Source organism: Synchiropus splendidus, chromosome 18 (genome assembly GCF_027744825.2).
Source record: "Synchiropus splendidus isolate RoL2022-P1 chromosome 18, RoL_Sspl_1.0, whole genome shotgun sequence".
In the NCBI taxonomy this organism is placed as follows: domain Eukaryota; kingdom Metazoa; phylum Chordata; class Actinopteri; order Syngnathiformes; family Callionymidae; genus Synchiropus; species Synchiropus splendidus.
The window spans coordinates 8328470-8343801 of NC_071351.1; the positions used below are offsets into that span (position 1 = coordinate 8328470).

The following is a 15332-nucleotide window of genomic DNA, read 5'->3' on the forward strand; positions in this document are numbered from 1 at the left end:
TGTGAAGAGACCATAGGTCAGAGTCAGGAGCAGATGGAGAAATTAAAGCTCTGGCCAAAATGTTTGGACAACCCTGTAAAATGAGTGAATTCATGACAAAATAGATGTGACTTTATGACGTCACACGAAGTCAACAGCTTTGACTTCACAATAGGCCCTTATAGAGGAAATAGTCCACACAGACAGGTACTCCAGTCCTGTCTGAATCAGATAATCCAACCACACACACGCACACGCACGCACACACAAAATCACCACCCAAATAATTAATGACATCATTATCAGTTGGAGATACGGTGGCAGCCAATTGGACGCCAAAGGTAATGAAGAAAGTGAGCCGAAGAGAGACAGATGAGGGGAGGAAGAACAAAGAAGTACCAGAATACGAGTTTGGATCAGACAAATGCAGAAGAATAAATCAAGAAAAGGTGTTTGGGTCCAAGGATATGCAGCCACTACAGGTGCCACAGTCAGGACAGATGAGGGACAAAACTGCATCTTACACAAATGTTCAAAAAGAGTGACAACCAAAGCTCATTGAAAATACAATATCTCTGGCATCGTTTACAGATATATACACTATATATCAATTAATGCTGGTTATTTCTTGCAAGTGTGATTTCCCATGATGACTTCAATATGACAACTGATAATATGACTTACTGCCTGTCAAAAACATCAGAAAATACACATGAAACTTCGGCTGAAGGGAAAGAAAGAACCCTTGGGATGAGTTCATGCAGCCGGATAAGCTGACAGCAATATCTTGATGGGATCTCACTCATATTTCCAATCTAATTCCCTTCTTACCCAGCCGACACCTGAAGCAATGTTCAAACCTGGCTGGAACGAAACGGCCTGAAGAGGGTTCATGTAAATTGACTGTTAACGAGACAGAGGTTGAGAGAGGAGCCATGGTCAAAGAGTAATGATGAGATGAGTAGTTGAGAATTAATTCTTCAGCTGTGGATCAGAGGAGAAGAAGCAGCTCACCTCTTTCCGTCCCATCATTCTTTCATCTTTTCATGAAAGGAGGCGCGCTCCCGTGGAGAGGCGAGGCTCATTACCCTGACACAATCACGGCACGCGCCAGGCAGTAAAGCCATATGCTCCAGTCAACCAGTGTGTGCGTGTGTGTGTGTGTGTAAGGGGGGGTGCTCTTCCAGCAAGTGGCACTTCTGTCATTGACATGTCCGCCCCTCTGTCTCTGTCTCGCACTCACACACGGGTCACCCTTCGCAGTGTGTGTTGAATATGCATCACTGTGAATGTGGACAGATGAGCAGCCGGCCAACCACCACCTGCTGGTCTGCTGCTCTGCAGCTCCCTAGGCCTTTAAAAATGGGGGTTACAAGAGGAGGGCTATCAGGATTTCAGGCAGTCGGTGCTCCCTCCCACCTTCACCCCCGCTGAAGCCCTAGTGGGCTGGACAAACCAAGGCAAAAGGCTAGGGCCGGCAGGCAATTAGAGGGAAGCATAAGCAAGACAGTGGAAACACGAGACGACCTTGTCTGTAGCGTTGCTCTTTGTTTGTCAGAATCATCCCATCTTTCACCACTAAGAAATAAGAACCTTGACATTGGAAAAGTTATTATAAACAGTCATGCCCCTTGGCACTGACGTTAAAAACATGAAAGCTGCGCATCAGTTCTATGATTCATTCACACATTTTTATTACATTACATTGGCTTAATCATCCATATTATCCCTAAGTGGCTTGCTATTACTTGGAAAGAGGAATGTATGAGGATAGAAAAATCCATAAATCCCCATATAATGGATAAGCAGTTGTGAAAACCAATTATGCTTTGTTTGGCATGGAACCGCCATTACCAATTTTCTGTCCTTTTTCATGTCGCTCACACACATTACAGCGCACACACGTGCAGTCGACCAGACCATGGGTTCCCCCTCAATCTCACACACTGTTCCCATGGAAACGGACACAGACAGAAAGCATGAGGCCGCTGCCCGCAGGCTGAAAACAAGGAGACTTCCCGCAAGGAGTCAGGTGGTTATTGATCCTTCCACGCATGATGTACAGTGGACTTAGCGTGCACACACATACACAAACACGGGCGCAGCTTTTTACCAAGGTGACTGAAAGCACAGGCTATGATTTGACTAGACAGACTGTCACCCGAGGGGTATTTATCAGTTGACGTCATGAAAGGAAGGAATTATTACAGATAATAACATGTTGATGTAAACAACTCGGCAGTAAACAACCCGAAGGTGTTTTCCGGCATGGGGAATCCTTTTTTTAAATTAACAATAATTAAACATGATAATGATTTTGTTGAGCGCAATACGGAGGATATTGTGTGGCCGTTTCAAAAAGAGCAAATCCAATTCTTAAATACTTTAGGGGAAGGAAGGAAGTTACAGAATAGCTGCAGGCAGCATAATGTTCAACAGGTGGACAACAGACGACAGTTTTAATCTTTAAATTTGCATTTACCAATGTACTGAGAGCGTATCGTGGTTTAAGTTATATCATAACAAACAAACACTGTCAGCGTCATTGCATCCATTCACTTAAAACAACATTATAATCCCAAACAAAAAAAAAAGTCACAATTATTGATATTTATCGGGGGAAACACTGTGCTCACCAGAGACTTGAGTGACGGAAATCCAATACTTGCTACGAAGTTCTGTCACTCCATCGCAGGTGATGCTGCTGTTCTGTTCACCCACACAGAGTGGACAGGGACGCTAGTTTCAATTCCGGGATAGGAATTCCTGAAAGCAATGCATAACATTTGTTTGTAAAACTTGTTTGTTTGGGGTAAAATGCGAAGAAAACGTCTTGTTAAATACAAGTGCCACAGCTGTTGGCGCTAGCGGCCAATTAGCTTGACGTCATTAGCTTAGACAACGAGCTCAACTTCGATTCACTCACTCTTGATAAATGTTGAAGTTTCATTGCGTGTGTTCCGACTACTCAAAAAAGTCTCTAAAACGTAAAACTTTCAACACAGACAGGTGAAGGCGGGCGAGTCACGTAGCAGCTCTCCAGAACATGAGCTATTGGCTGACATTGATGACGTAATCCAATTCTGCCGCGCACCACCCTGGGCGGGTCTAACAAATGTCCAGAACTAATTTGATTGGTCATTTGTGATTGTCACTCACCAGACTTCCTGTTTTCCTCTAAAGTCGATTTTGTTTATAACTAACGGGACGGGAAAATGGAGAAGAAGTAGTTGAGGAGAACAATAATAATGTGTAGAGCAGAGCCAGTTTTTGTATTCAGAAAGTGATTGTCACTGCATACAAATATTTGTGGAACACCTTTTAATTCCCTATATATTTTACTTTGCAAGAACCAGACCACAATTTTTAATAGATGAAGACCTTGTCCAAAAAAAGGCAACAACAAATGATTGCATGTAAAAATATTCTCTGCCATAAAAAGAACACAAAGGTTAGAAATAATACAAAGCGATACTGCACAAAAAACTTGTAAATAAAGCCCAAACTAAGGGGCAACTAGGGTAATAGTGGATCCATAACATTTTTTTAGAAATCAGTTGTTTGTTAGAAATGGAGCAGCATTCATTCAAACATGTAAATAAACGTGAAAATGTTTTGCTGCCACAAAGTCATCACAGCTAGGCAATGAAGCGAACCGTTCCCCGAGGGCTCGTGGAAATTCCCAGCAGGAGATGGAGGAAATTGTGCATGTTTTGGTTCCCTCTCATGCCGAGTAATTTCTTAAAATGTGGTTCAAATGGTGTTGTGTTGTAAAATGAGAGCACGCACCATTCTTTATCTCATGCTGTGAGAATGAAATCTGCATTACCCTGCTGCATTTAAACTCTGGCTCTTAAATACTTTGTAGTTTATAATAGCAAAGACCACATAGCCGCATATACACTGTTCATGCGGACATAAATGGAACAGTTGATGGATTGCAGAGCAGGCGACAAAGGAGTGGATCAGCAATTGAATCGGGATGTTCCTGACCCACATTACCTCAGCAAGACGGGAAATAAGATTCTCGAGTTTGAATTAGTTCTGCGCATCCCTGGCTCCGCAGCCAGTGGTTTAAGCCACACACTCAATCATGAAATTATTTCTGTCCAAAGTCCAAGTCCAATATGTCAGTGCAGTCAACAACATAAGCTAATACTTTGGATATTTATACATTTACAATGATTGGAACTGAAAATGCCATCAAGGTTAAGTGAAAAAAAACAGGCAAAGTCAAGCTGCATGCAGATTAGAATTATTCAATAAATTAAGTGCAACATATCAATGCTCCTTGGTACAGATATTGCACAGATTTTCTTACTGATAAGCAGCCAGGGAAAAACATAGTTTCACGTGGAATCACAAAATGTTCCTTGAGTGAAACTCTTGACAGCTGGGCTCCAAAATAGATTGTCAAAGGACCATTTCTAAGAACATTAGGTTTCTTCGGTTAGTTTTCTATAGCAGCTCTGTCTGTCTGATTCCTCTCGGTACAACAAAATACTGACATTAATATTTAAATATATTTACAGTTTCAGACACATTTTGTCTGAGAAGTTTGATGTTTGAAGAGCAACCATCATGGTTGCTTTGAATGAGTTCACATGCCCACTCCACTTATCATCTCCTTGAATTGAAGGGTCTGCTCTGACCTACAGGTAGCGTGAAAAATAAACGCCCTATCTGCATCTCTCTATCATTTTTCTGCCTAGTTAACAACACGTGTGGTTGCACACTGTGATTACAGGACGGCCCTGGGACAATAACTCGTGGAGACAGTCAGAGTGCAGTGACATTTTCAGATGGTTAACCCTTTTGCTTGGAGGTTAAATACACATGAGATTTTGATGTTTTAAAAAGCCTGAATAAAACAGGAAATCAGAAATCATCTGGTGCTGCTAGTTGCTCCTCATTTATTCTGCAGACACGAAAATAACTCGTAACGAATAACGCAGGATGCAAACTAAACAGAGCGTGACGTTCACATTACCAATGAAACTAATACAGTAGACGTCATTTCCAGACATGAAATTAAATATTTCCCTTAGTGGAGGAGTTCAAGTATATTCAGGTCTTGTTCATGAGTGAGGGGGCAGAGAGAAACTGGAGAAAATAATGGCCGAAAACTTGTAAGAGAGATATGATTTAACAGGTTAATGAAGTCCTATCCAGGCGTCTTGTTTTCCTCACAATACAGATTAAAAAAGACGGTTGCAAGAGAGAAGTCAACGCAAGGCAGATCCGGCGATTTTCATGTGTCACAGCAGTTTAACTATTGCCACTATTTCTGTCCCCCGCTGCTCCTTCTGTCTCTCTTCCTCCTGTCCTCTTCATCTTCTGATTCTGAAGCCCCAAAGGACCAGGTAGTTACTGTCTGTCAGTCAGTTTCGTTTAGAGTTTATGTTCCTTTGAGCCTCTCCGATTCATCATAAACATCAGTAAGTGGCACACAACTCCCACAGCGCCGTCACTCACACTTCATCTATTAGACCTGGTATTCACCCTAATTAATTCGACCACATACTCAGAATTGAAATGAGTCTCGACGCTATATTTGTAAAAATGCAGTTTGAGCGCAGGGCCAATGAAATATTGATCATTTGCGGGGGAGTTTATTCATGCTGAATTGTGGTGTTTGCTTTGTTACAGCACCACAGACAGGCAGAGATCAGTGGATGTGGGTCAGATTTTCATTTGATCTGACAAACAAGACTGTTTATTTCAAGTGTTTGCAAGTGCGTACAGGGACTTCCTCCAGTCCTCAACGTCAATGATGTAATGTCAATCGATTCTTTCAAGATGTCAGTCAAGGAATACTGCTTGAAGGGAGAACACATACTGGTCCAGTTTCCTGTTCGCCACTTGTTTAACGTTGCATGAATAACAGCTCCTCCTGCACCGCTGTCTTGGCATTTCCATTTTTAATCTCCAAGTTGTGATAGGATAATGGACCTCGCCATGTTTCAAATTCTGGCGTTCAGAGTTTTCATTCACTGTAACTAACCGTCCAGAATGGGAACCAAAATGAGTTCCTGCCAGAGATTTTCCCCGGAGAATTGACTGCTGACTCGAATTTCCTCGCCATAATAGACCACAGGCTCCTCATATCCAAAGACTTTTGGAGGGCAAACAAGGATTAAGCTAGTTTTCATTTGACATGGATGGAGAGTTGAAATTGTTCTACTCCCACCTCTTACATTTTTCATTGACCTGTAATGAGTTAAAATATATTTTATTCTCACCATAAATAAGAATGTATGATGTATTTTTATTTTGCACAAAATATACTTCAAAGAAAACTTTGTAATGAGGTGCAAATGAATTCAACTTATGTTGAATTCAACTTGCCTCAGGCTGCCTGTTCATGCTTGAATATGTTCTTTGTTGCTGAAAGGAATAACCACCGCAAAGCTCTACCAAACTGTCGCGACATTCATTATCCAGTAATCACAACATAGATGCAGTTCGAATAAAGATTACAGTGGAGGAGGCTGACCGGCTGCAGCAGCCCCGAGACAAAGAGGAATTTACAGAATACAATTCATTCACACCAAGGCATTAGGATGTTTGATGAATTTATATCGTTCTACATGGAAGATAAGATAACCTTTGATGATGCAATGTAGAATGTCGCTCAGACTATTTTTAAAACCAGTGTCACAGACAAAGATGCCAATCATAAGAGCAACATGGAAACATTACTAAGTCTGTGGTTTAGGATTAAAAAGAGAGAGCTGGCCTAGATTGCACTTTGTGTCCTGTGTACAGAGAAATGCTTCCAAAGTCACGCAGTAAAAAAATCCACCAACACTAGCGGACAGAACTCTGCTGGCGCCTGTGATGGAGGGCAATGCCAGGGCGTCTGCTCTGTGTCCACCTACTGCATACCTCTAGCTTGTAAAGTCAGCTCCTTGTATTTTTCAACTCCAAAGTGAGAATGTCGCCTGGCTATCAGGCGTACAAACTGAGCAGCAGCATCAGAAGCTGCCTCGTCACAGTTTGACAAGACACTCTGGTGCTTCCCCCGACACAACCGGTCCAAATCCTATTAAGGCCACAAGCCACAATAACCTACATTCACCAGCCAGCCAGCCGGAGTCTGTTGGAGGCGTGGGATGATGTTGGAGCCAAGTGGAAAAACGGTATTACCCGATTTGACTGGTATCAGGGAGGCTGCTGACATCGAGGGAGGGGATGAAGAACATTTTCCTCGTGTGTATTTAAATCCACTTTGCATAATATGTGTTTAAGAGCGGCACATCGCCAAGGCAGGGATCCAAGTTTGTCCTCCACTTCAAACAGTCGGCACCACAAACTACAGTGAGGTTTCTCCTTCAAATGTGTAGGATCAAAGCATGAAGCTGAAATAGCATTTAGCTGAGGTATAACTCAATGTTTTAGCAAACATCTCTGACTGCAATGCCATAATTTATAATAAAACAATGTTAAAAAAAGAAAAAAAATCCAATTCAAGTACATTTTTATGCTTATGATTCATGAATATGAATGTTAGTCAGATCCATTGTGAAATTATCACATGCATATTCCATACTTCCCAAGACAGAGGAAGCCATTCCATCCAGGAAGCTAAACCTTGATTCACATCAGTTCTAAACTTTGCGACAGTTGCAGTGCATTTTGTGTGCGTTAGAGGTAGGAACTGCCACAAGCTGGTGGTCATAATGTTATTTACAATACACTTTTCTAATTCCATACACAATCAAATGGGTCACAAACAAGGGGGCAGATATTATGCTTGTAAATGGAAGTCAAATCCAAACACAAACTAGTCACATGGTGCACTCTCATACAGTCCTATAAATTAAATGTAATCCGTGCCTTCCTAATCTGAGAAGGCATCACGGTAATGCCTGCGCAGGGTAATATTAGGAACGAAATATAGCTTTATTAAAATCAATACTCAAGCGCGTGAACGCGCAGGGGCGCTCACATCTCCGCGCTGCGCGTCATGACCGCGGACACGCCTCTCCTCCCTTCAGCCACACCAGCAAATCACAGCCGCTTCCATCACCAGACAGCTCGGATTCCAAACTGATATTACAAGTGAATGCTGAAGGAAACGATTTTTTTTCCCTTCCCCTATGTCTGCATAATGAGATTTTCACTGCCGCGTATCAGGAAATGGATCTGCCATTTAACCATGCACAAATTAGTGGTAAATTAGGATGACGCTAGATTGCACGCGCATGTGTTAGAAAAAAAGAACCGCACAAATAGGATTTTGCGGCTGCTAATCTTTGTGGGAGTACTAGAATCTAGAAACTATTGTTTAAAACACAAGACCATTGTTCGTCACTTTTCGTCTCACAATCGAGCTGAAAATGCGGAGGATCACGTGACGTATTTGCCCGCGTGGGTGCGAGCGTGGGTGCGACGGGAGGGGGGATTACTCAGGGTCAAGAATCCGGGAGATGACGTCACCGTCCCCAGCGCTAACCTGGCAACAGAGACCTTACGTCATCTCAAGTGTACATGGCAATGATGTCAGAGAGTTATTAACCAAATGCTCGGAGTAAAAAAAACACCATTTGGGCAGTAAAAGCAATAAATAAAATATCTTTTAAAAATCTATCCACGAAAGTATTAAATTCTTAAATACATAGTAAAATCAAAAGACATATGTTGGTGGGCTTCTACTGATTTAGTTTTCTTGTGACTGAACATTTATTTTGAATGTTGCACCAGAAATATTCAGTCAAATAACATTTTCAAATACTCAAAATCTTTTTCGAATATTAACTATAAAAGAAAGTTAACTTTTTTGCTTTGTTAATGTTCTCAATGTAAAAGCGACAAGAAATCTGAATGGTGTTTTCTTAGTTCATATTTCTAAATGAGCTTTAATTTACAGCAATTCACGATGACAATGAAAAGTTATTGCTTAATTATTGTAAACCACGGTGTGTGAGTAAAATACATATTTCTGACACTTCATGATGGGGTAGCTACTTACATTTAATACATGATCAGAAAGCTGCTTTTTTTTAATTGTTTTGGGAACTGATGTGTGTTTTTTTTTTTTCTTTAAATGTGTGTAATTGTGGATGTGATTTTTTTTATGTGGAGTCAAACATAATGAGACATAAATAGGTAGAGAGAGGTAGTGATGGTGGGAGAGAGGGAGACGCGAGCACTGGGGGAGGGGAAGCAACGGGACAGAGGAGGAGAAAGTGATTGTGTGTGTGGATGGTAGTAGCACCGGCACACACTCCTAAACACACACTCAGCAGATAGTGCGTGAGTCTGTGTGTGCGCTTGAAGCAGCCAGCCAGACCCCGCGCGCGTGTGTGTGTGTGTGTGAGCCATGTTGGATGTGAATGAAGGTGAGGGGAGATGCTGCCGCTGCTGCCGTAACGCCCAGAAGAGCTCCAGCTTCAAGGACCACAGCGGGTAGATGCCAACTCTCCAGGCCGGCGGAGAGACGGGGGAGCCTGGGGGAAGGTGTCGGGCGGTGCCGGCGGTCCTGGAACTGGTCACCTAGCCGGAATCGAGAGGGGGAAAGAGAAGTAACGGGGTGAAAGAGACGGAGAGAGAAAGGCAGAGGGGAGAGACGGCGAAAGGAAGAGACTAAATGGCTGCACCGCCACCGGGCTTCCCCCCGCTCCTGCTCTTTCCTCTGGTGGTCCACCTGCTTCTCCTCGGCCCATTGTTCGCTATCACCCCGCGGACTGTGACCAAAGGAGGGGGTTTCTATGGACGGAGCTGCGGAGACGCCGGTAAAGTGAGTCAACAGTGCGGGGAAGCCGGGGGGTCTCGCTGGATTGTACGCCCAGTCAGGTGGAGAGGAGCGCGGACTGATGGAGCCAGATGGACGCGGGAAGGAGCCGGGACACTTTTGGGACGTGTAAACAGCGCGCCGGTGTCAACTCCTCTATTCCCAGGTAGCAGCCCCGGAGCAGAAAGGGATGTGATGACGAGGAGGAAGGGCGTTGTTTCGCCACCGAAAGTGCACGCATCCTCCGCTTGCGCGCCGGTTCTTGTTGGCAAAAAGCGTGCGGTACAAAGGACTAGAGAGCGTCGGCAGCGATGGCCGGCGGCGGGGCCACACCTCAACAAACGTGGCGCCTTTGTGCGTGCATCCGGAGGGCTACCCGGAAGTAGAGGTGAGGAGGTGCGCGAGAGGGCTTGTGAGGTGAGGAGGCTGGGAACCATGAGGGCAGCATCCAAGACACATGCCCTCTCCATGGGCTGCCACCCTTCACCTGGCGCCTGCCCAGCATCCTCCTCTTGTTGCATCCATCATCCCCTCTGCGACAACCAAGCTGCAACTCGCCCTTCATCCAGCCGAACACATGCACACCATGTGGACTACATTTCAACAGGCTCAACTGGTGACCACGCCGGCGCTTTCAGAAGCAAGGTTTGGGATGAAGATGCTGGTGATGGAAGCTTGTCCTGTGAGGTCAGGGGGGCTGGTAATTACTCTCATTTGGGCCGGCACAATGTTATCGATCCGAGCAGAGACAGAAATGAGGGTGAGGACAGCTCAGGGTGCGCTGGTGGGACACTGAGGGGGTCAAATGAGGGAGATAAGGAAGAGGAGGGGGAGGGACAGGGTAATAACACACCGGCAGATGTTCACTCCAGAACTGGGGTCCATCCTCAACAGGAGTCAGACAGTTATTGGAAGGAGCAAGGATATGTTGTAACTGAGGTTAATCCGTGCTACAAAAGCCCTCATTTATCTAATTGTTCGGATAATTATTTGTGTCACCCTCTGACGCGCGCCTCTGGTAGTGAGATCCAACAGGAGGAGTCAGCTGGAACAAGCTTGGAGGAGAACAGGGTGGTTCCCAGTGGCTGTGCTGATGGAGTAGAAATGGGGGCTGCTTATTTATCAGAGTTTATGGCTCCTCAGGGAGGTGTAACTCAAAGGAATCTCCACAACCAATCCACAATTCTCGACTTCCCTCACGCTAACTCGGAACGTGTCTCAGTGAAACAAGTTTATGAAATTAGATCAAAGATTTTAACGCTGAATAATTCTGCGAAACAATGGTATTCAGCTGAGGAAAGTCTCGCCAGTCATACTTCATTATATCCTCTAAGACATACTTCGCACAGTTCAACGCTAAAGAAAACATTCTCACGTGAATCAGACTTTTCCCCTTTTAACTCTGTTCTTTCTGCCAAGTTAACCGTCACCACAAATGCCCTTGTTTTCACTCAGTCTTATGATCCCGCAGCTCAACTTTCATCATCACAGGTTGAGACTGAAAAGAGAGTAGGACACAAAGCTCTTTTCGGGACTCAGCCTTTATTTTTATGGGGTAAATTTAACACGAATAATAACAACAACAATGCCGGTGATATCAATAGTGAGATGAATGACAAAAGGGATGATTCAGTGAAATCGTCCCCGCTCACAAGACAAGACTTGTGGGAGAGAGAAAATTTGGACCATCTAGGCTGCGATGGGAGATTTCCTACTGACTGTTCACCCTCTGAGCTGGGGGACCATATGCAATTAAAATCTGGTAAGCAAGTGCCATTAGAGCTCGGTGGTGTTAGACAGGCAGAGAGTCGGCAGATGGGGGCCATTGGAGGAAGGGAGGGAGACGGCTTGGAGGGCTCTGCTGCTGTTGAGGGAGGAAAATTACAGGTGGGGGAGGGCATGAGAGAGGAGCGGTTGATGGGAGGGAGAGGACCACGGGGAGAAGAAGAGGAGGAGGTAATAACAAAGCCAAACCAAGCAGTGGTGAGAAAAGCAGAGGGAGGGAAGGGTCAGGTTTGGGGCAGTATCAGTCCCACCATCACACAACCAGGTAGCGAGAGATGGAGGAGAGAGACCCAGGCAGATGAAAGCTACCAGCTCGGGAAGGGGGGAGATGTGGAGGTAGAAGGGAATGCAAAGGAGAGCCATAGTTCAAGAGGAGGGAGAAGCCTGGAGCGACTGATAGTAGTAGCAGATGATACAATCTCAGAGGGAGACCGGGAGAAGAGGGTTTTAATGCCATGGCCTCGCTCTCGGCGGGCTGCAAACAGACATCCACACTTCTCCCAATACAACTTCCAAGTCCAAGTTGCTGAAAACCAGCCTCCAGGCACCTCTGTTATCATCATGTCTGCCTCAGACCCAGATGTCGGAGAGTCAAGCAAACTCAGCTACACCATGGCGCCGCTCATGAACAGTCGATCATCGGACTATTTCCACATCCACCCAGAAACCGGCCTCATCACCACCACGCAGATTTTAGACAGAGAGCATATGGATCTGCATTATTTTAGAGTCACAGCAACAGATCATGGTTCCCCCCGCCTCTCAGGGACAACGATGGTGGCGATCACGGTCTCAGACCGCAACGACCATTCTCCGATATTTGAGCAGAACGAGTACAGGGAGACCATCAGAGAGAACGTGGAGGAAGGATATCCAATTTTACAGCTAAGGGCGACAGATCTAGACTCTCCATCCAACGCCAATATCCGATACCGTTTTATTGGAGACACAGCTGTACTGGCTAAAACGGCATTTGAGATTGACCCAAGATCTGGCCTAATTACAACCCGTGGGGCAGTGGACCGAGAAACAAATGAGCAATATACGCTTCAGGTGGAGGCCAGTGACCAGGGGAAGGAACCCGGCCCACGCTCCGCCACTGTGAAAGTGTACATCACGGTCCTGGATGAAAATGACAACGTGCCCCAGTTCAGCGAGAAGCGCTATGTGGTGGCAGTGAAAGAAGATGTCAGACCCCACTCTGAAATCCTCCGTGTAAGTGCCACTGACCAGGATAAGGACAGCAATGCTGCGGTTCATTACAACATCATAAGTGGAAACAGCCGTGGACAGTTCTCGATTGACAGCGTCACTGGTGAGATCCAGGTGGTGGCCCCTTTGGATTATGAGGCTGAACGGGAGTACACACTTCGTGTTCGAGCACAGGACAATGGCCGCCCACCACTGTCCAACAACACCGGCATTGTTAGCGTTCAAGTGACCGACGTCAACGACAACCCGCCGATTTTTGTCTCCACCCCTTTCCAAGCGTCGGTGCTAGAAAGCGCTCCAGTGGGGAGTTCGATCCTCCACATCCAAGCCATTGATACGGATTCTGGTGACAATGCCAGGCTGGAGTATAGATTAACTGGCACCAGCAGCGACACACCGTTCCTTATCAACGCTGCGACCGGCTGGGTCACCGTCAAATCCCTTCTTGACAGAGAATCAGTGGAACATTATTTCTTCGGCGTGGAAGCAAGAGATTACGGGGCCCCACCTCTTTCTGCTACAGCTAGTGTCACAATAACGGTCATGGATGTTAACGATAATCGCCCTGAATTTCTCCAAAAGGAGTACTACGCTCGGCTGAATGAGGATGCGGCTGTGGGCACAAGTGTGGTAACCGTCACGGCTGTGGACCGTGATGTCAACAGTGCTGTTACCTACCAGATCACCGGAGGAAACACCAGGAACCGCTTTGCCATCAGCACAGCAGGAGGCGCCGGACTTCTCTCCCTAGCTCTCCCTCTGGACTACAAACAGGAGCGGCGCTATGTTCTAACAGTAACAGCTTCAGACCGCACTCTCCATGATACCTGTCAGGTGCACATCAACATAACGGATGCCAACACTCACCGCCCTGTGTTCCAGAGCGCTCACTACTCGGTCAGTGTCAATGAAGACCGGCCTCCTGGAAGCACCGTAGTTGTTATAAGTGCCACAGATGATGACGTTGGAGAAAATGCTCGGATTACTTACTTCCTGGAAGACAACATCCCACAGTTCCGTATCGACCCTGCGACAGGTGCTATAACACTTCAGGCTGAGCTCGACTATGAGGATCAGATGACATACACTTTAGCTATAACAGCCAAGGACAACGGCATTCCACAGAAATCCGACACCACGTATGTGGAGGTGAATGTCAATGATGTGAATGACAACGCTCCTCAGTTTCTCAGTCCAAGATACCAAGGAACGGTGACGGAAGACGCACCGCCTTTCACCAGCGTACTCCAAATCTCAGCCACTGACAGAGACGCACATGCTAACGGCCGTGTCCAGTACACCTTCCAAAATGGTGAGGATGGAGATGGAGACTTTACAATTGAGCCGACCTCTGGTATTGTGCGAACAGTTCGCCGCTTAGACCGGGAGAGTGTTCCATTCTACGAGCTAACTGCCTACGCTGTAGATCGCGGCGTGCCCCCCCAGCGAACCCCTGTTCATATCCAGGTCACTGTCCTTGACGTCAATGACAATGCTCCTGTTTTTCCTGCCGACGACTTTGAGGTTATGGTGAAGGAAAACAGTGCGGTGGGATCTGTGGTGGCTCAGATTACAGCCACTGACCCGGATGAAGGTCCAAACGCTCAAATCATGTACCAAATTGTTGAGGGCAACATCCCTGAGATCTTCCAAATGGACATATTCTCAGGAGAGCTGACTTCCTTGATCGATCTGGACTATGAGGCCCGGAATGAGTACGTCATTGTGGTTCAGGCAACGTCAGCACCGCTTGTCAGTCGGGCGACCGTACGGATCAGACTGGTGGACCAAAATGACAACGAGCCCACTCTGCAGCACTTCCAAATCATCTTCAACAACTTCGTCTCCAATCGGTCCAACAGCTTCCCCACTGGGGTTATTGGGAGGGTCCCCGCTTACGACCCGGATGTTTCCGACAGGCTGTACTATACAATCGACCGGGGGAATGAGCTTCACTTGCTGCTGCTGAATCACACAAGTGGGGAGATCCGTCTGAGCCGGAAACTGGATAATAACCGACCGCTGGTTGCCCCCATGCAGATCACAGTCACAGGTAAGAAACAGAGAAGAGATTTGTCACGGTGAGTGACGGCATTATGTTAAAGTTTGATGTTTACATAACCAGGCTGAATTTAAATTAATATAAAGAGCTATCTCAACATGTTGTCCTAATGGCCTTATGGGTTGTGAAATGGGTTTCATGGCTGTTGTTGTTTTTAATTGTATCCGTTTCTCTACATTCTATCATTCATGCTTTTGAGTCTGAGAGCAGAGCAGCAGGCTGACAGGGCTCTTGGCTGCCACTGATCACAGCCATGAGACAGAATCAAGGGGACGGGAGAGCTACACTGTTGTTTGAAGGCTTGTGTTTGCTCTGTTTGTATTCTGTCACAAAGCCTTTATGTGTAAAGTTAGCATGGGACTGTGTGTGGCCCGCTAACCTATTTACTTTGCTTTCATTCAGAAGCCAGACTGTCGACAACGATGACTATTAATTTCCGTGTAGCTTGAGATGTGTTTGGAGTGCGCAGCGGCCCAAAGACAAATATGCAAGTGACACGTCAAGAGTGGAAATGATCAACTTTGCAAGTGCATAATTGGGTTAATGAAGTTCAGGGAA

The 15332-nt window shown here is 45.8% G+C and overlaps 1 protein-coding gene and 1 long non-coding RNA gene across 9 annotated transcripts in view; one reads left to right on the forward strand and one right to left on the reverse strand.

The window, feature by feature from the left end:
- Positions 1–15332, reverse strand: part of LOC128749707 (uncharacterized) — an 86320-nt gene that overhangs the window by 21833 nt on the left and 49155 nt on the right. For 3 of the 5 annotated variants that reach the window (XR_008412977.1, XR_008412974.1, XR_008412973.1), the window contains exons 1-2: positions 2906–3051; positions 2616–2745 (exon numbers count right to left, since the gene is read on the reverse strand). This is a non-coding gene — a long non-coding RNA (uncharacterized LOC128749707). Of the gene's footprint in view, positions 1–2615; positions 2746–2905; positions 3052–15332 lie in introns of those variants that run through there. The other 2 variants (XR_008412975.1, XR_008412976.1) reach the window with 1 other exon arrangement.
- Positions 9174–15332, forward strand: part of celsr3 (cadherin, EGF LAG seven-pass G-type receptor 3) — a 54538-nt gene continuing 48379 nt past the window's right edge. For 2 of the 4 annotated variants that reach the window (XM_053849546.1, XM_053849547.1), the window contains exon 1: positions 9554–14765. In XM_053849546.1, the coding sequence (XP_053705521.1) occupies positions 9572–14765 (5194 nt within the window). In that variant the 5' untranslated portion in view covers positions 9554–9571. Of the gene's footprint in view, positions 14766–15332 lie in introns of all 4 variants that reach the window. The other 2 variants (XM_053849548.1, XM_053849545.1) reach the window with 2 other exon arrangements.